The 22,169-nt window shown below is 39.0% G+C and overlaps 1 protein-coding gene across 9 annotated transcripts in view; it reads right to left on the bottom strand.

The window, feature by feature from the left end:
- Magi2 (membrane associated guanylate kinase, WW and PDZ domain containing 2) overlaps positions 1-22,169 on the bottom strand; it is a 1,405,204-nt gene that overhangs the window by 484,965 nt on the left and 898,070 nt on the right. For all 9 annotated transcript variants that reach the window (XM_021191616.2, XM_021191614.2, XM_021191615.2 and 6 more), the window contains 2 exons: positions 18,432-18,644; positions 2,407-2,617 (listed from right to left, as the gene is read on the bottom strand). In XM_021191616.2, coding sequence (XP_021047275.1) covers positions 2,407-2,617; positions 18,432-18,644 — 424 coding nt within the window. The remainder of the gene's footprint in view (positions 1-2,406; positions 2,618-18,431; positions 18,645-22,169) is intronic.

The raw sequence follows: 22,169 nt of genomic DNA, 5'->3' as shown, positions 1-22,169 counted from the left end.
CTCTCTATCCTGATAATAAGACTGAGAGCAAGGACAAAAACTTTGAGTCTTTGAATAATAATGCTGGTAGGCTGAAGAGTAGATTAGTAGGATCATTGTGTTACATCCTCTCATGCCCAGATAGAGCTGGTTATTTACTAAAGATGTAGGGTATGATGTCTGCCTTGGAAAATCCCTCTTCCTCACAGGTCCTAAACCTGATTGAATTAAAAGAGCAAAGTTCTCCTTATAAGCACAAAGTGAGACAGTTTTTTATAGTTGCATTATTGAACGCATATAGAAATGATTCCTTAATCAACCTGTGCTAGTAAATTTTATTACTTTTACATATCTTTACCTATCATGCATTGCACAAAAACAGACATGTATTTATTTCATCAGTCTCATAGGTCTGAATATTTACTGCTATGAACATCAGCGTCTTACTTATGGTCTATAATGATGTCATGTCATTCTTATCAATATCAAAATTATGTTTCTAGGATCTTTAGTTGGCTGTATTTAACAAAAATCTATTTAACTTCCTTTCAACTAACTGACAAGAGATGGCTTGGTGTTATTGATTATATAAATAAAAATCATGCAAGAGATTTTATTCTTTCTTTAAAAAAATAAACTTAGATTTGCCAAATATAGAGGTTGGTGATTCGTTTTCCGTAAAACACTGCATTTCTCCTCCGTCCTGGAGTCAAGCAGAGCACCAAGTAATTACCCGATTATGGATTCCTTGGGCCACATGTATCAAAGTTCCCAGCTTCATGTGAGAATTAAATATTGGTATGTGGTAACATTTCAATTTCACAACTGGGCTCTGCCTATGGAGATCTAAGTCATAAATCACTGTGGGTCGGCAAAGGGAGCACAGTTTTAATATTTTTCTTGAGTAGTCAGAGCATATGTACTTTTAAAAAAAATCTACTCCCAACATGGAGAATTTCAATTTCTGTTATATTTTTCTTTAAGGTTCATATAATTCTGGGAGAATGAGGTGCCATATATTTGTGATAGCTTCATGTTTTCATTATTTTCAATCAGCGTTTTGGTTGTCTTATTCATGTCAATGATTTAATTTTGGGTCAAGACCTTTAGCTTTAGAGTTTCTTTTAAGAAATTATTCTACTTATTGAAATGATGGGGCAGCTACAGTTTAGAGCTATTAATTATTCATTATGTAAAGCTGAGGGAAGAGAGTCCAAGGGTTCTCAGCATATACAAATAATGCCATGTGTGAAGATAGAAACATTCATTACCTTGATAACATTATTATACATTGCATACATGCATGAAATTATAATTTTCTATGCTGCTAAATATGTACAATTATGTTAATTATGATTTTCAAAGCTGTTCTAATAGAAGCAAATAATTGGAAAGCTGGACACATTGCTAAAACAGTATACAAAAATAAATATTTGGGGGAGAAGTTTGGAAAGAATAATCGATTGGATTGAGCACTAGTGTGAGTTAATGATCAATATCCTCCTCCTTTGGCAAGTTCTAAGGATGGCAAGCAATGCCCAATACCACCATTCAAAAGAAACTAAGAAAGACAAGAAACAACCACACTGGAATTTACTAGAAGGAAATATGATCCTCACACAGACTATTTTATTGAGACCTGACCTCAGAGTCAAGTGTTAAAGCTTTTGGCTTTGTGGCAAGCAAATATTTTGCTTGAAACAGACACATTCTACCCAAGTCCTAAGCATAATGGTGGCCATTTCTGGGAATAAATAGCTAGGCAGATCTCACCCAAAGCATGTCTGTGAAGGAAGCAAGTAAGCATTTTTTTTTTTTTAAGGACCTCTTTAGAGCAGTGGTTCTCAAGGCATGGGTCATAGCCTCTGTGACAAAACTGTATCTCCAAAAAACTGTTACATCATGATTCATAACAGTAGCAAAATTAGTTATGAAGTAGCAACAGAAATAATTTTATGGTTGGGGCTTATCACAAGATGAGGAAGTGTATTAAAGAGTCATAGCATTGGGAAGGTTGAGAATCATTGCCTTACAGGCTTTTTAATCTGAAAACAACAGCATATATGGAGATTTGTCTCTTTAACATCCCATTGTTAGGAGTGTTAGAGTATAGTTGCCTATAGTTACTCTTTGTTACAGGTAGGTGTTGTCCTTAGCTTTAGGGAGGCAATATTTCATTTTGAGGTGTGAGCAGAAATAATAATATTCATATATATATATATATATATATATATATGTATATATATACACATATACATATACATACACATATACATATACATACACATATATATATATATATACACATATATATATATATATATATATATATATATATATATATATATATATATTTGCCTACAGTGCCAGCATTAATATCTTGCTATTATCTTTGGGACAATGTTCAAAGAAATGCCTGAGACTCACTCAATGAAGTAGACTTCCCCCTTCTCTGTGTAGGCCATTTCCCAGTTGTCGGGCAATGGATCAGCGTCCTCATTCTCCTCAGGCTTGGTTGGCTTTGTATCATCCATCTGGTCCTTAAGCTCTTCCGGCTGACTGTACACGGGCGCAGGGTAAGGCTGGGAGGGTGTCTCCTCTGAGGCACCTGTACTTTTGTCTTCATGTTCACTGGACTCTGCAAGAAGAAGAGGAGCACGTGGTCAGTTGTTCCAGCCACAGTAAATGTGCGTGGGGGTTTGGAGGTAATGCACCAACCATGAAATCCTACCAAAACTAATAGGAAAGAGTTTCGAACAGACATAACAACAATAATCAAGCTATGAAGATTATCAGTATGATGATTTTGATTGGTTGTTCACTCTTCATTGTTGTCTTAATTTATTTAATGAAATATGGCTGCTTGCTCAGTAGGCAGGATGAAGTGAAAGGGTCATTTCCTACACAGGTGTGGTAGACAAAATATAGGCAGTCTAAAGGTGTTCATGTCCTAATGCCTAGATCACAGAGATATTTACCTTGTATGGGAAAAGGATATTTGCAGATATTTTAAAAGAAATGACTTTGAGACAGGAGTCTTTGATTATTCAAATGATTTTATGAAAATTACCAAAGACCTTAGAAGTCAAAGTGGCAGACATAAAAGACAAGACCACATAACTACAGAGAAGGCAGAGCTGCTGCAGTCTGGTCGGTTTTGAGCATGGTGACGTCTACATGACAGAACTGGCGAGGAGCTAATTCCTTCATGAGTGACAGCAGAAAGGAAGTCAACCCTGACCACACCCTGACTTTGGTTTGTGGCAACACATGTCATGTAACTTTCAGAGCTAGAACACATCATCAGTGTAGAACACATGTTCAGTGGTCACATTTGATGCTTTGAGTATTCCCTTGCTGCCAGGCAATGAGCAAGAGAGAACAAGGGAGGTATGGTCCCTGTTTTGCTGGAACTAAAACGTGTCATCTATAGTCTTCCCGTTATATCAATGTACCAAGAGCTTCTGAAAGTAAACGTGAGATCTGTGCCAATCCACTCTTTATTCTTAAGTTAAGATTCAAGCAATGCTTTTTTCCAATGTGCTGTAACACCTGAGGTGCCTTTCAGGATGAAGGGAGAAACAGATAAAGCAGGGCTGGATCAGGCACAGATTTATTCCTAAGACCTCACAATTGGGGCTGTATCCTAACAGTAAATCTTACTCAAGAGTGTGACTAAATATGAGATGGCTCATTTTATACAGAAGTAGCCTGAGTACTTGAAGATGGCAGGGAAGTAAGTCTATAGACCAGTGGTAAGATGTTTTTATGTCCCAGACAAAAGACATATGGTCCTTTGGCACGGCGACGAAAAGAGGTGAATTGACATAAAACTTACGACTAAAGAACATAAAGAGAAGTCCTGTTCATTTTGGTGGACGGTGAAGTTTCATTGAAAAACTTTATATGCCCCAGTACAGGGGAACACCAGGGCCAAGAAGTGGGAGTGGGTAGATAGGCGGGGGTGGGGGGGAGAGGGTATAGGGGACGTTCGGGATAGCATTTGAAATGTAAATGAAGTAAATACCTAATAAAATATTGGAAAAAAGAAAGAAAAAGAAAAAGAGATGACAGGAGGGCCAGAGGGCACAGTGGGGATGGCAATATGGCGCAATTTTACATACTCGGTTTATAGGCTCCTGCCAAACCTATGATAGAGGCATCCAGTCAGAGTTCCCGGCTAGAGAGGATCAACTTGATGAACAGCAGATGGCTGGATTGTGTTATAACTTAAGCCATAAGTGAATGTGTTTGCCAAGAGGGACTTCATGGAAAGTGGAAACAAGACTGGGCTGCTGAGAGCTAAGCTACACTAACACTTAGCAGTCACAGAAAGAGGAAACCAGCAGGAGGTGTCCAGACAGCAGCCTGGATCCAGTGGAGACTCATCAGACCTTGACACAGCATGGAAAGAGGAAAGAAAGGAAGGACTGCAATTCTGAAGAGTCCAGAACAAAAAGGACCCCAAACTGCAAGACATCAACAATGTTGCAGTCTTTGGTGATACAGTTAAAGTGGTATTTATAGGAGAATGATGAGTAAAAAAAGCCAGATGCTTAGGAATCAAAGAAAGTAAACAGAATATGCAAATGAAGAATTCATTCAAGCTGGTGAGATAGCTCAGTGAGCTGGAGTTTTCCACCAAGTGTGAAGATAAGATTTTAATCCCAGGATTCCATGCGGTGAAAGGAACAAAGCTTCCTGAAAGTTGGTTTTTGACCTCTACAAGTGCACCATGGCATGTAGATATACCCCCCCCCACACACACACACACAAACAGCCAAGCTACACAGAGACGCCCTGTCTCAACAAGAAACTTTGCAACAGATGGAAAGTCCCATCCCCAAAATAAACAAACAAAACTCCACACACACTAAATAAATAAACAAGATAATTTTCAAAACGTTTTCTATGAAAAATAAACTTGGTAATTGAATTATAATTGAATTATACCATTATTCCCATAAAAGAAATAGGTATTATTTTCTTGCAAAGGGAACTGTAGTCTTTAATGATGCGGTTAAGTGTTATTTGTCATGTGCCAGGGATGACTCAGTGAGGTTTGCCCAGTCTGACTCCCGTGCATATACTAATTTCTTTATCTTAAGTCAATTACCACATTAGCAAACATGAATTAAATTCCTAGAGTGTGCAAAATACCTGACAGGAGTTTAATGGAGAGGAGAAAACGTCTTTTTGATCAAGCATTTCACGTTGAGAGGGAAGCAGTAAGTAGCGTCTGCTTCCTCCATCTGAACAAAATAAGATGAAAAAAATGAATGAGATGAATGGAGAATCATAGCCTGCATATTGGTTATTCGTAAAGGCTAACATAAAGATACATTTCACAGTGGGTGGCTGGAGTTCCGAGGGATCCCAGAAGCAGGCTAATTTTTCTATTGGCACTAAACCAGGGGAAACCTCCCTATCAAGGACAGAACCTAATTCCAGAGGAGCAAAATAGAATATTTAGGCTCGCAGGTTTATCCAACCTGCTGCCTGATTCATTGGTTTCCTATAAATGGGGCTCAACGCCCTTGCATATGACAACATCATATTGCAATATGAAAGGCTTAGATTCCTGTGATAAAGGAAAGAAGAGACTATGAGATAAACAAGCCAAAGCGCTATTCTAAATAGGATCCGGGGACCAGTCACTCCACTTCTATTGGGTAGAGTGAGTCAAAGAACTAGGGCAGTTGAGTACAATATCTACCTGGCCATGGAAAGGACAGGGAGATGGAGAGGTGCCTGTACAAAAACTACTGCAATGATCTGTTAAATGACATCCAATAGTAAGTAAGACTTGGGCAGAATTTTCCAGGGAGACAGCATAGAAAGTTGAAGCAATAACATCCAGCACAACTCTCAGAGGAGATCCACTTAAAAGGTCAGCTAGAGACAGAGGAACTGACAGTAATTAATTAATTAATTAATTTATAGACATTTATTGAAGGTCTAATGAAGGCCAGGGGAGTAAGCTAAGTAATATGGAGTCAAAGGACATGTAGCTCTAATCATATAAAATGTTTGATAGGACTGTCAAATCCTAACACACACACACACACACACACACACACACACACACACACACACACACAATTTGGCTTAAATGATTCTGGAAACTAGAAAACTTATATCAAAGTGTTTCCAGGGCCTGCTCCAGCACTTTCAAGGATGCTGTTTCTCCTTGTTTCTGCTAGTTCTTTGTCTTTGTGGCATATGACTTCAGCCTTCATAGCAGACATGTGGGATCAGGGGCATACGCTATCCAGCATGAACTCATCTTAGTTAGAGCTATGGCAGCCCTATTTCCAAATAAAACTCACATTATGCAATATCAGGGGACACAATTTAACAGTTCATTAGAAGAGTTCATCCTCCAACTATTTGGGAACCTGCACATTATAGTTTCATACAACATTGCCAGTGGCCCAGAAATGAATGATTAAGAAGAGAAACAACTTTGACTGCTAGAAGGAGGGGAAGATTAGACCTTACATGCCAACCAAGGATATCATTCTCGGAAACATTCCAGCCAGCTAGTTTGGAAGAACCTGTCTGCAAGCATGCCTCTGCACACATGGGTATTTTAGGCTGTTGCCAGAGAAACCCTAGGCTGCCTGTATCCTGACTAAGGAGGAGGCACACGGCCTGTCTACATTTAGTGTTTTATCAACATAGAACCATTTATTATCTAGATGGAGTCCAGGAGAAATGATTTGATGAATTTCTTCATATGTTTAGTTTTAAATAAAAAGATCACCACTTTTGAAAGTATAAAGTGTGATTTTTTTTTTTTTATGGCGATGTTTGCTGTTGAGGGAAACAGACTTCATTTAGCATAGGTGTCTTTGCCTATTCCTTGTGATATTTTCATGTCACATTGACATCCTGAAAACTGGAGTGAGAGTGTTTTTCCATTAGCAATAGAAATAATATTTCAACAAAGAAGGAATGGCCTCTCTTTAAAGAGTAGTAATACACTTAAAGAACCCTTAGGAAACCAGCACTGTTAAATTTCCCAAACATTTTTAGAAGCATCAAGGCAAAAAGTAGACATTTATTAATAAAGCTAACTCCTTCCACCTCAGATTAAACTGAGGAAATATGACTTTATTTTTTCCATAAGATAATCCAGATCAGTTCAAAGATCTGAACGGAAAATAAAGAGTCATTTAGTTGGGAGTGAAATGTATGCTACTTATTTTTGTATTCAGTATAAATTTTATAGGTCTAGTTAATTCCAAGGCGATAAAATTATACAAATATACTTAACAGACAGTCATTTATGTAAATGGTTTTTGTTCTAGTAGTATCTTGGTATAACTAAAACTTAGTTCAAATTCAATGGTTCTTGATAATCTAATCTAGACTCACTAAAGAATAACTAGAAACAAAGATTAAAAAGTGGAATATAAATTCTATTTGTTATTTGTATTTTAACTTAACATGATGTATTAGCTGGATTTCTGGGTTCTCTAGAGGAATAGACTTTAGAGAATGAATCTACCAACATACAAAGGGGATTTATTAGAATGACTTATAGGCTGTGGTCTAGATAATGCAACAATGACAATGACTATTTACCCAAGGGAGATTCAAGAATTTTAAGTTTTTCGGTTTACAAGGCTGGCTGTCTCCACTGCTCTTCAGGATATACTTGAATCATGAAGAGGTAGGTTCTAATGTCAGTAAAGGATGTCCTTACTAGCAAAGGGAAAGCAAGCCACTTCTGTGTTCTTTATATATGCTGCCAGTAGAAAGTGCCATCCAGATTGGAGGTGGATCCTTTCCACCTAACAGATCTGAATTAAAGGTATAACTTCCCACCTCAAAAATCGGGGTTGATGTGGTTCTTCCCACTTAATTAGGAAAAAAAGAATACTTCAAGGGTGTGCCCAGCTATTTGGGTTTTAGTTAATTTCACATGTGGTGAAAGTGACAAACAATACCCACAAAATATCTACCCTTTGCCAACTTGACACAAAGTTCTATGTACTTATGTGATACTTAATTTCCAAATGATAAGAACAACCAGGACATAATTATACCTGATATGATTTAATTATCCCATTTACAATTATAAATGCATGATATATTACTTGCACAAACACAAATGTACTACAAATTTAGAAAAGGTTACAATATCCCTTGAAGGACATTCTTTTTTTATCTCAATTTTAAATAGGATAACCCTTATTTATACTATATTACATGTCCAGTAAGGACAAAGAGTTGTTCTTTCCATAAAGGAAGTGGTCTAATGTACTCAGCCTGCCACCAGGTGGCTGCCACCAGGTGGCTGGATGGTCAATCCAGGGAGAGGTGCTGTATCAGGAGTTCAGTGCTGGTTTCTGCTATTGACAGATAGGACATTCAGTAGCAGCTGTAACTAGGTCAGTCTTAGTGAGTGGAAGTGATGTTGTTGGGCCTATGTTTAACATTCATCTTGCCATTGTGGTTGCTTTGTTTATGATCCATTAGCAGTGACAGGAATGGTTGAGGAAAAGGGCCAACTGTCCATTGAATGGATTCTCCTGTCTTCTTGATTACTGAACGCCTCCTCACATTAAGTCACCTTTTGATGAGTATTTACATGGGACACACAAGTCTTTACAGTTTTCACCAGTTTGGAAAGTTTTCACTCACCAATTTATCAATCATGTCTGCTTCAAGTCCCTGACAGCCCAGTCAATTGATTGGCTATGAACTAGTGAACAATCACTCATAGGGCCAAATACCCTTCCAAACCAAATCTCTGATGATGTGTGCTCCCCAAAGTTCTAACCAATGTAAAGATTTCCCTTCAGGGTTGTTCCAGAAAGGGATTGTAATGCTGCAGCTGTTCACTTCTGGGTAGTGCCTGTATAACATGTAAAACTAACAGCCAATCAGTCTTCTCTTCCTGAGTTGACCAATTATAGGGCACACCCTGTGAGATTATAGGTACATGCTTGGTAGCACATAGCACTGTAGTAGAAGTATTAACTACGACATTTGGGCAACTTCTTCATGTAACTTGTTCATTTCTTCAGGACCCACTCGGCCCAATTACCTATATAACACTTCCATTTGATAATGGACTGCTGCTATACTGCTGCTGAATTTATGAATTGTTGGATCAGATAATACCAAGCTCATGATAAGAGACCCTAATGCGATTGCATTGGAATTGGCTCCTTGGTGGATTTTTGGGGTTCACAAGCACTTCCTGGCACAACAGCTGCTCCTTTCAGCTCATTTGGGGAAATCAGCATAATATTAGCAATATATAGCAAACCAAATTTATATGTTGTGGAAGAGATGGATGATCAAAATCCCTTCAATATAAGTTATGACATAGGATTGGAGGGTAATATATCTTTGAGGAAATCTGTAAGGGTATACTGCTGGCCTTGTCAAGTGAAAGTAAATTGCTTTGGGTGGTCTTTATGGACAGGTACTGAAAAAAGGACATTTGCTAGGTCAATAGCTGCATGCCATTTACCAGGAGACGTGTTAGTTTTCTGAAATATCTAGTATAGCAGGTACAATTGGAGTCACTTGTTGATTGAATTTTTAATAGTCACTGTCATTCTCCATAATTGGCAATTTGCAAAACACAAGAAAACCAAGAAGAAGGAAGACCAACGTGTGGATACTTCACTCCTCCTTAGAAAAGGGAACAAAATAATCAGCCAACAAACACAGACACTATTGCATGTGCCAGCAAGATTTCGCTGAAAGGACCCTGATATAGCTGACTCGTGTGAGGTTATACCAGTGCCTGGCAAATATAGAAGTGGATGCTCACAGTCAGCTATTGGATATAACACAGGGCCTCCAATGGAGGATCTAGGGAAAGTACCCAAGGAGCAACCCTATAGGTGGAACAACAGCATGAACTAACCAGTACCCCCAGAGCTCGAGTCTCTAGCTGCATATGTAGCAGAAGATGGTCTAGTCGGCCATCATTGGGAAGAGAGGCCCCTTGGTCTTGCAATCTTTATATGCCCCAGTACAGGGGAATGCCAGGGCCAAGAAGTGGGAGTGGGTGGGTAGGGGAGCAGAGCAGGGGGAGGGTACAGGGTACTTTCAGGATAGCATTGGCAATGTAAATAAAGAAAATATCTAATAATAAAAAATAATGATAATAATTAAAAAAATTCCTTCCTGCCTCACAAATGCAGACGTGGATGCTCACAGCCATCTATTGGACTGAGCATAGGATCCCCAATGAAGGAGCTAGAGAAAGGACCCAAGGAGCTGAAGGGGTTTGCAGCCCCATAGGAGAAACAACAGTATGAACTAACCAGTATCCCCAGAGCTCCCAGAGACTAAACCACCAACCAAAGAGCACACATGTTGGGACTCATGGCTCCAGCTACATATGCAGCAGAGGATGGCCTAGTTGGACATCAATGGGAGGAGAGACCCTTTGACCTATGAAGGCTGTATGCCCCAGTGGGAAAGAATGACAGGACCAGGAAGTGGAAGTGGGTGGGTTGGTGATCAGGGATAGGGAGGAGGGGAGGAGGGGAGGAGGGGNGGAGGGGAGGAGGGGAAGGTGTTTTTTGGAGGGCAAACCAGGAAAGGGGATAACATTTTAAAAGTAAATAACGAAAATATACAATAAAAAAAAAAATCCTTCCTAACACTAAGCCAAGGGTGACCAATCGTCTCTAACTCCATTCAGCAAGCCTACTTTTGGCAAATGCTTCATCCAACCATTCAAACAAACTTTTAAAACCTTTTTAAATTTTGTCATTTTTATATTAAACCAAGAATAACTACTCAGTGGGCCCATATCAACAAACTCAGGCTGATCTAGTTTTATTTCCTTCCTGAGTTGTTATCCCATACCCTTAAAATCCATTCCCACACATTTTCCCCAGACCTCTGCTTGAATGGATTAGCAAACTCATTAAGTTCTTTAGCAGTGTGGCACACTTCCTCATGGACTGCACTTTCTACTACCCCTCTAGGAGTCTGATTTGCCTTGAATCTTGATAGAGTTCTAGAGGCACCCATTGTTCTTAGTATTAGTATTGTCTTGCCTGGCATTTTCTTCAGAGAAAGTCAGTGCTGGTTTAGTAGACAATGAAGGATTAATTTTCTCAAAGGTGGAAAAGGCAGTATTAAGTGTGTCTGTCTGGGAGGACGTACAGCTTCTGCTGAGAGTAGAGACAATCTGAGAGTGTGAGGGTTCAAAGTTCTCAGCTTCAATAGCATCCTCCCACACTTCCCCATTCTGTAACATGATCCCATTCTATACCAACTAATGCCCTTACTTTAAACCTGAATACTCTCCAAGTCTGGGACTTATGTTTCCCCTGTAATTCAGCCAACCCTGTAATGAAGGCTTCAGTTTGATTTTATCCCACTCGAGTTCTGTGGTTACTAGAGAGGAGACTCTTTCAGGACACAGGTAGAGTCCTTTAGACTATTCACATACATCTGGAGCTTGTCAATTTCATCACTGAGTCCACTGTTGTTTTTCACTGTAATCTGAGATGTTAGATGTTGGTTAATTTTTATCCCAGTGCTCATTGTTTTTTCTTTGTCAGTTTATCCAGAGATACTAAAAGTAACTGGCCAGCAGCATCATTTCCCTTATTTTTCCACAAGTTGTTAAAAATGTTGATATACAGAGACATGAAATTTGCTTCCTCTCACAATTGGAGTATCAAGATAACCAAAAAGAAAAAAACAAAAAACAAAAAACAAAAACCAAGTACATTTGTTTCCCCTCATTTGTAGAATTCTCAAAACAATGAGTTTTCCGTACTCTGAGCTCCCAGGAAAGGTCTCAGTAACTGAGGATGTTCCAAACTGGAAAGCCTGTTTGAGATACTTTAAAAATTCATCCTTATAATTCTGTTGCTCTAGAACCATTTCTGGTATTAAAATCTAATTAGTCAGGATTCTTTAGAGGAACAGAACTTGTAAAATGAATCTATCTATCTATCTATCTATCTATCTATCTATCTATCTATCTATCTATCTATCTATCCATCATCCATCTATCTAGAAAGGGGATTTATTAGAGTGGCTTATAGGCTATTGTAATCTAGCCATAACAGTCAACCAACAAAAGGTTCAAGAATCCAGCAATTGAATAGTTCACAAGGATGTCTCAACTGGCCTTTAGTATATGTCAGAATCTTGAAGTAGACGCTAATGGAACTGAGAACTCTTGTTAGTGAAAGTAAGAGCAAGCAGGTCATGAGAGATCATCTTCTTTCATGCCCTTTATATAGGTTGCCAGAAGAAGGTGTGGCTCCAGATTACAGTGAATCTTCCCACCTCAAAAGAGCTGGATTAGAAGTAGGACTTCCCACTTCAAAGGATTTAATTAGGAAACAAAAAAATCTCCCACAGGTGTCCCCAGCCATTCAGTTTCAGCTATTTCCAGATTGAGTCAAGTTGATAACCAAGAATAGCAAGAAGAACCGTCACACATGACATATGAGTTTCATTATGTAAAGCTTCTGAAAGCCACACTGTGGGGGGAAAAGTGCTGAACTTGTTTAAACCAGAGAAGACTGTTCATTTATTGAAACTAGGTACCATATACATTTCCAAAATTTATTTTACTCTACAGAAAATTTCTTTGCTTTGCATTTCTATTGCCATGTGACAAAGTTCATTAAAGTCAATGTTTTTTTTTTCTCCTCACCTTCTTACTCACCTTCTTTGTAAGTAAACATGGATAATGAATATTTTCAAGAGGAATATGCTTCTAGTTTATTGGAAAGGAGAACAATTTGGATTTTAGAAATTATTATTTTATATTTCAAAATATAATTTTCAGAGAGTCACAAACATCCTCCACAAGAAGCCGTAGAACTCGATTGCTGGGAGCTGTGTTAGACAACTTGGTAAAGTTTAAGTCTTTTAAAGTGTGGAGCTGAGCACATACCCAGTATAGGATATACTTAGGACAGAAAACTCCTACAACACCTTTGCTGCTCAGTGCCTGCTGCATACACTTACACTCAGGGTTACTGCTTAGATAGAATACTATCTTTGGTTGTTAAATTTGTTAGTCTATCTCAACCCAAAATGAATTCTACGTATAGAAACAAGTAGTATGGACAATTTTATAAGTTTTAGTTCTTTAGGTAGTTTGAAGAAGACTAATGAAAGTCTAAAAAGACATATGGAAAAGTAGCATTAAAAGTAGTTTATAAACTGAGCCCCTCTCAATGCTCTGCCTGGTAAATATATGCAATAGAGTCAATAAAGGTCAAAACTAATAATCTGGAGAAAATACACATTTTCCCCAAGGCCTCTGTCTTTCTCCCCATTTATCTTGGGCTCCGGAGGCAGCTACTGAGCTCTGAAGTTGCTGTCACACCAGCTCCTTTGAGGATCCGGTCAAAAGAACGAGAGGCACAGCTTCCCAGGTCTTATTTTAGCACAAGGTTGGTTTTCTTCATCATCATTGCTGCCTTCTTTGCTACAAGTCTCCCTGGAACTAAATTTTTGCCCAGTGTTTTCTGGTCCTTTGTGGAACTGGCCACGGTAGTAGACACTGTAGGGTTTGAAAATGTCTTGAGTTTCTTGAAAACCTAAACATCCTCATTTTTAAAAAAAAGTTGATTATATTGATCCAAGGTTATATTTGCGTTGAGTAGACTTTCCACTTCAGGGCTGGATGTAGAAATACTCAGAACTGGGACCAGACCCGACTGCACAAGATTAACAGATCAGGGTTCACAGTTGAACAAGCAGCAGCTACTACTCTAATTGGCTTTTAATATGTACACATGATTTAGGACTTATCTTATTTATAATATAACGTGCTATCTATAAGCTTATACAACTGATCTCCTATCATGGTCACATTTAGGGAAATATGGAGGAAGCTATTCAAATGTGAAGTAGTCATGTACAACTCTTCTGGTTTCGATATAACCAGGTGACCAAAAGAACTCAGGCCTGTAGTTGATTGTTCTACTTTCCAAAACTCCTAAAATATGAAGAAGAATTATGGGTGCTACAATGGGTGTTGATGGTATAAATTGTGAATATTAACTTACTTGCCAGGATTAAATTGCCTTTTTGATGTGGGAAGATGTGCACATAGAACAAAACCCTAACCATCAAAAATGAATAGTGGCAGAAAAAAATGTCCTCATTGCTGTTCTCGGTGCTATAGGGGTCCAGTCAGTGAAGATGTTATTGTTTCTAATCCCTCAGGAACTTTCCTATGCACTAATAACCTAGCTAATGGGTTTTGATGTTTGAGTGATTCAGAAATAGTTCTGATCTCTAAAAGAAGTATTATGAATTCTTCAGTATATGAGATAATAGAGTACTGATCCTTGGTCATTATGGAGTGCATGTACACACATGTGTGGTTGTGTGTATGTGTGAATGTCTCTGTATGTATATATAAGGGTTTGTGTGTGTGTGTGTGTGTGTGTGTGTGTGTGTGTGTAATGTGAGTCTATATGTGTATTTGTGTGGACTTGCACATGTGTATGTGAGAGTATGTGTGTGTGTGTATTATGTGCGGGTATGTGTTATGTTAGGGTGCGTGGGGGGGGGAATGATGTATTTGTTATTAGAAAAAAAATCAATGCTTTTGAGTTGCTGACAGATGTTTCCCTTTATTTGAGGTCAGGATAGAAACACAAGCTATAACATGCTAGAACAGGGGCGAAAGTTAATTTCATGGTTTAGTGTGTTTCTGGTTTTTTTTAAAAAATCATGCATTAGTTGAAGAAGTATAAACTACTAATTGTGTAAAGGAATGGCTTCTTATTATTTAAGAGCAAATTGTGTCTCATCTACTCAGGTGCCCAGTTAGGGAAATGTGGATTATTTAAAAAGTAGACTTAATGGTTTAAAATTATATTGCATCAACATGTAAAGTCCATAATTGATATGTTGTATACAATACTAGAATAGGGTAGAAATTATGAATAGAGTATTCAAAGTCTATGAGTAGAAAATGCCAAGGTAAGGTGTCTTTGGAATGTATAAAACTAAGTGGGGAAGACTCGCTAGAGAATGTTACTAGAGGAAATTAGGTTCCATTAACAGGGGAGGAGAGCTGCCTTAATTAATAAATTTATTCCTTCTACAGTATTTCAATTCTTTAATAAGGGTAGGATGGGATAATGGGAATAATAGCCCTCGTGGACTGTGAAGTTGTGTGTGCTTTGTGATTTTAGGAATACAATTAATCTTCAAGACATTTGTCACACAGGGACAAGTCCCCTGAACCCTTAACAGATTTCAAGGTGATAGAAGTTAATACATGTATTGGAAATATCTAAGAGCCATAGCAAGATATGAAATAAGACAAGACTGACATTTGTAACACATCTTAAAGCTTGCCTTTAAAATTTGTGGGAAAATCAGAACAGTATTATTTGAAACATGACCATAGCCCCTGATATCTCAAAGAGCTGCCTTGAGACAGAGATGGCGGGTCTTCATTCAGTCTTCACTTTGGTAATATGGAGGGCTGCTCTTTAAGGTCAAAACTGAATTGAGGTATTTTTTGATAAGGACAAGAAGAAAGGTAAGAAAAAGGCCCGGCACTGCCCCCAGCCATGGGGCTAGTGCTTAGGTAAGCCTTACCTAGGAAGCCCCTCTTCAGAGAGAAAGGTCAACACTTAGCTATGAGTGTGTAGAGCCACTGTTGATGACAAAGCAGTTGGGAGTCACTCCAAGAGTCAGTAAGCACAAGAAATGCAGGCAGACAGGTAAACACCAGTGTGGAGAGAGCAGATGCCTGTGGTTTGTGACCAGTTTAAACTCTGAGCAACTCTGCTGTTCTGCCGGTTCTTGTTTGCAGTCACAATTCACTTATCAAATCTCTCTCAGAGACAAATTGCATCAACCCTTGACCCCTCTACCCCCACCACCCTGATGAGAAGTCCAAAAATACTTCACAGAAGCTGAGGAAAGTTCTTCAAAACCCTGAATCCATGTGAGTGCCAGAAGAGGTCTTATACAGGCGTCGCTTTCATATTGATTGAATAGTGAGTCTGCGTTGATATAAAAGGATCCTTCCGAAGGCTGCCACAATTCCACATGCTTACAGTGTGTGAGCGCTCACTGCTGTGGTTCAGAACCAAGTCTGAAGTGGCTCTCTTGTTGATTTGCAGACACATCTGGACACCTAAGTACTTTATCTTAGGGGAGTTTGAACTTTCATGTAATCTTTTAAAGATAGGATGTCCTTTATAAATGGTCCTTTATAAATGTCTGTTATAAATGTCTTTTATAGTTTAGTATAGTCCTAGAATTTTACCCATTTCCCTCCCCCAACCCTGCCAGACAACAGAGGGAGAAAAACCAAGTGTAGCATTTGGGAACAAACCATAAAATTAAGTCATGTCAGGAAACCAAGACAAAAGGGAAAAAAACAGAGAAAGATCTGAGTGCATACACAAACCACAGCCTCTGTGAACTCACATAAAAATAAGCAGGGGAAAGGCACTGTGGCAGTTTCAGAGTGGGGCATTATTCACAGGAAAACAGCGAGATTCACTACGGAGGACATTATTCTTCCGAGACTGACAGGGTCTCATTCACAGCACCAGGACTGATGGTGCATGTACAGCCAGCTTGCCAAGCAGCACGGCCCTGGGATGCAGGTCCCCAATGGTGAACTGAGATCATTGCTGAGGACACTCAGAGATCACATAAGGGACACTCTGTTTGCTCTCTGGGAGATGCAGTTCATCTGCACTAATTGCAGCCTTGGGAGCCTGGAAAAGGCAGCTCTGTGCCCACATACTGTATTCCCTTTGTTGGGAAGCTCTTATGGGCTGCTCCCCCGGGCATTGTGTGTGTGTATTAACAGAGAGCCTGAACTGCCTTTGAAATCTATGTGCATTTCTAATTCTTTGCACTGGACTTACTCATAGCTGATGAGAGGAAGCTAGCAGATAATAGTGAATCGCTATAGCAGGTAACTTATGTGAGAAAAGAAGTCCAAGAAATCCAACGACTAAAGTTTACAGGAATTCACTTTTCTGAAGATTCTAACCACTGAAAAAAATGTCTACTTGCCTACTAACCATCTATTTATTTTGGCGTTTTCAAAGTTTGGGTGATTAGATGCTTTCATCTCTAAAAAATAATATGTATTTTAAAATAGACTTTTGTGCACTTTTCTTTATTTTATAAAAGTCTGGAAGACAGAGGCAGGTGTAGTGGCCCACATCTAGAACCTAGCACCAGGCAGTTGAGACAAGTGCCCTCGGGCTTTGAAGCTTTCCTGGGACTCACAGTGAGTTCCAGACCAGTCTAGGCTACATAGTGATATCTGCTCAAGAACCAAACAAATATGCCAAGCAAGCAACAAACAAAACAACAGTAGAGGTTTAAATTAGGAAAATGCTGTTGTTAAAGACACTGAGTAATATAAAACAAAAATGAAAAATTATAGTCAAGGCAGTGCACACTTGATGTGCCTGTCTGTAGATGGCTGCTGCACCTGAGCAAACCCAGAGCTAAGAACTTGAAGCATTTAAAGATAGGTGTTGTAATGATGGTTTTGACTGTCAACTGGATTGTATTAAGAAGGACTGGGGAGATGAATAAAGCAGCGCTCAGGATGTAACTGTGGGTAAAATATAGTCTGCATCTTAAAATTCCATTCTGTAGGTCTATAAACAACAAGCCAAATTTGGATGCTTAGAAACTCTAACAAACAAATGATATTTTCTTCACAAATTTAGGATTTCTGAATAAACACCCCCAAATTAGAACTAATAATTTGAGTATGGGGATTATATTCTAAGGATGAGAATGTAGCTTAGTGGTGGGGTCCTTGCCTAGCGTTGTATGAGGGCTTGCACGAATATTCCCTGTACCTCAAGAAACCAAAAGTAATGAAGAATCGTGTCTTTACTATTCTATGTGATATCACAATCTTCTCTTTGTAAAAATAATTGTGCATATTTATCCGAATGCATATACACATGCACACACACATACATACAAACACACATGCTCAAACTTACAACAATAAATTTTATCTTATAAAATACTAGAAAATGGTTAGGTAAGCAAACTGGTTGTTGTTGAAGCAGAAGGACCTGAGTTGGGCTCCCCAGCATCCTTGAAAAGCTGGTCATGGTAGCATGCACCTGCAACCTCCATCCTTGGGGTACAGATACAGAGACAGGCAGGCTTGGTGGGGCTCGCTGACCAGCAAGGCTAGCCAAATCTCTTATCTCTAAATTAAGGGAAAGATCTCATCTCACAAACTAATGTGATGAGCCCTAAAGAAAATCATCAGTATTGACCTCGGATCTCCATACAGGCAATTGTATCTTTCACCCATGTACACACAAGCACACTCATACTTATGCACATACTCACACACAGCATGCAGATACACATGTGCACATACCATAAAACACACAGAGAAATAAATCTTGAAGATATAAAAATAGGGCAGAGAGCCGCCCGTCTTTTAAAGACCGTAAGAGACTGACCTGGTGTTATGACCACGCCATTTCCATTGACCACGGGCCTTTCTTCCTCTTCCTCTTCTGGGGGCTCTATACTTGCTTTCTCCATGTTGGTCACTGACTTATTTCTCTTCCGCTTTCCCTCAGCACTTGGAGTAGCTCCCGGAAGTACCTGGTCTGTTACATTTAATAATGGTGCTGGTTCAGCTGGAGGCTTCGGGGTACCGTAGTAGTTGTCTGTAACAGATATCCAAACATTCTGTGGTCAAATCTTTCTCCTCCACGTGTATGGTTTTTAAAGATTCAAAATTAAATCAATTTGTATTCCACCAATTCACACATTATACATATATGGTCTTATAAGTCATATTATACATTTTTATTTCTATTTTACTGTGTTTTAATGCATAAGATAATGGCCCATGTTAATTAGCATCTTTGTGTGCTTTAATGTATGGAGCTTTCAAGTTAGAACTTTATGCATTATTTTTTGATGACATAAAATTAATTTCAAATCATTTTAAGCCAACTTCATTTAAGCCTTCAAATCTATTTAAGCCTTGTAAAAATGAATGTCAATCATTAAGATTAAAGGTAACTTTGGGTTTGTTCTTATTTTCAGTCTCACCTCATTCTGCAAAGGATGCTTGGTCTTTCTCTTGAGGGGGACACTGGCTGCTGTGCTGCCTAGAGCTGCCTCCATGCCAGGTCCACAGTTCCCTTACTGCAGAAAGTGAGCTGCTCCTTCATTAGCGAGCTGCTCCTTCATTACCCTTTAGACTGTCATTGCCCTTTTCTCATGAGCTCCAGTATCTGAGCTGTAGGATAATGCTCCTTCCACCCAGACTGGGAGATCTCATTAAGAAACAAATCCTTATCTATCTATCTATCTATCTATCTATCTATCTATCTATCTATCTATCTATCTATCTATCTATCTATCTATTTTGCTTGTTTATTTATTCATGCTTGCATGAAGCCTAGAACACACTTATTTTAACATGTGATTTAACATTCATATATGCATATAATGTGCTTGGATCATATCCACACCCAATTTTTGCCTCTTAAAATCATACTTATTTCTATAATAAGAAACTGGCATATAACAGGCATGCGTTAAATGTCTGTTAAATATACGCGTGCCTTTGCTTGTTCAAGAGAAATTATTTTATCTAAACTGTTCAGAAATGTGATTGGTAAAGAACATAGGTGTTAAGTTTGAGAACTAATTTTCAAATTTTAGCGGCAATTTCATACACATGGTGGTACGTGTGTTAAGTGAGTAATTGTTGCGCTCCTGCACATAGTTATTAAATCTTTATGGACATTGACTATGCACCCAAGCAGCCCTTTGCATGTTTGAGAAACCATGCTGACCACACAAGATGCTTAATAACCTGCTGTGGAAGACCACATTTGACATCAAGTAGGAAACCATTATAATGGACCAGACCCTGTAAGGAGACAGAAGGGAAAGTGAGCAAGCTCCCTGTCTTCATAGGTTATGGATTATCATCTAGAAAAGCAGAGTACTGTGAAGAAACAGCTCGTAAATTCAAAGACATAGTGTCTAGATGAGTCTTTCTGTATAATGATAATTAAAGCCAATTACTTAACCCCAATAAGACTCGACTCCTTTATGTACAGATAGGGAGCAAAAGTAATTGCCACGGTCACCTGTGTTAGGTATGTAAACAATCAAAACCCATTCTACTTAAAATGTGATGAGTCTGTGAGAAAGTTAAAAAATTATGGGATGGCTACTTGACAAAGAGCGCTCAAAAATATTTAGAAAATAGGGAGAGACAGGAGTCAGGAATCTAGGCAAGGTTAAGTGTTGACAGGTTTTAAAGGCAGGGTCTGAGGCTAGATTCTTCTTGTTACATAGGTAAATCCAGGCTGAATCTCCTGAGTGTTTGGCTTCCACTTGCAATGTGCTGGGATTACAGGTATGTTCCACATGCTCTGTGGTAGCTGGTTTCTTTGTTAAGAAGTAGAATCTGCACACAAACTGCCTCTGAGGAAATGAAGTTCAAACTCTGCCCAGCCCCTCTGATTTGCCCAAGTCTAGGGAGCTCCTTGGCTGATCTCTTCCCATTCTCCCCAGGGGTGGGAGGGACCAACCATGGCAGACAAAATGGCTGCTCTGCTTTGATTTCAGAAGAGGGATCTGGTGATAATTAAACTGGACCGTCAACTCAAAAGAATTAAAAGACAACTCACAGATCAGGGTGGGGTGGATGAACAATTGAAGAGACCCAACCCGAATGTGGGTATTTCTGATCATCAAGCTTGGGGCTCAGGTAATCAAAAGTGGGAGAAAGAAGGAGCCAGAAGGACACACCACTCCAGGCTTGCTGAGTGGGTTCCCATATGGCTGTTCCTGTCACATGTAAACCATATGCTTCAGATTCTTTGGACTTTTAGTGTCCACCCCCCAGACTGCTCCTAAGGCTTCTGCTTGGAACTGGGATTCAAAACTCCTTGTTTTGAAGTTTTCATCTTTTTGGACTCATCAACTATTGATTTTCCAGAACCACATCCTGTAGATTATTTAGCCTCTGCTTTAGCCAATCTAATAACTCCTCATTTTATACTTAGGTAAATACTTCCACTGGCTCAATTTCTCCAGGTAACTTGACTGTAAAGCTGGAGACCTTCCTTCAACCTATCTTCTCTCTGTACCTTGCATACACAGTAAGACCCTAGGGATGATGGGTAAGCAGACATAACACATGGCTTATCTACAAGTTCTCTTCTGTGGGTTGTTGTTAAGATAAAGCTGGTATATTTGGGGAAGAGCTTTATAAACTGTAAAACTGCATTGGTTTTAAGAGTAGTAAGGCGCCATGCTGGAAGGAATTGAGCAGATGTTTATAAAGAGCAACCATGCCATTCATGCTGATGTTCTTACTCACACAGACTCAGGAAATTCAGAGAAATGTTTACTTTGTGAAGTGTTTCTTCTATGTGTGGAGCTCTAAACCAATGTCTGAGAGGATGACATACATAATGTTAAGGATTAATTCCGATTTGCAGCATTTCAACTAAATCAAAACTTTATATATGGAGGATCAACTCAAAATAGTAGTTGTATGTACTCAATGAACTTGTGTTTAGCATTCTTAATGGATAGCAAAATTCTAAGCACATCATTATATTTTCTCAGAAATTTCAATATATACTTATAAAGTAGATGTTATACCAATACAGAAAGTAACTCTTACCTGTGTCAATGAACAATATAACTTTATATGGTGTCTGCTATCATTGATGCTCTTAGATATATACAGTTCTAAGGAAAACATATTACGCATCTGTATTTTTTCTGTGTATTTTTTTATTATTATTTTCTTTATTTACATTTCAAATGCTATCCAAAAAGTTCCCTATACTCCCCCATGCCCCTGCTCCCCTACCCACCCACTCCCACTACTTGGCCCTGGCAATTCCCTGTGCTGGGTCATATAAAGTTTACAAGACCAAGGGGCCACTCTTCCCAATGATGGTTGATTAGGCCATCTTCTGCTACATATGCAGCTAGAGACACGAGCTCAGGGGGTACTGGTTAGTTCATATTGTTGTTTAAACTACAGGGTTGCAGCCCCCTACAGCTCCTTGGGTACTTTCTCTAGGTCTTCCATTGGGGGCCCTGTGTTTCATCCAATAGCTGACTGTGAGCATCCACTTCTGTGTTTGCCAGGCACTGGCATAGCCTCACAAGAGGCCACTATATCAGGGTCCCTTCAGCAGAATCTT

This window comes from Mus pahari, chromosome 2, assembly GCF_900095145.1.
Source record: "Mus pahari chromosome 2, PAHARI_EIJ_v1.1, whole genome shotgun sequence".
Classification (NCBI taxonomy): domain Eukaryota; kingdom Metazoa; phylum Chordata; class Mammalia; order Rodentia; family Muridae; genus Mus; species Mus pahari.
This window is presented reverse-complemented; position numbering and strand designations above follow the sequence as displayed.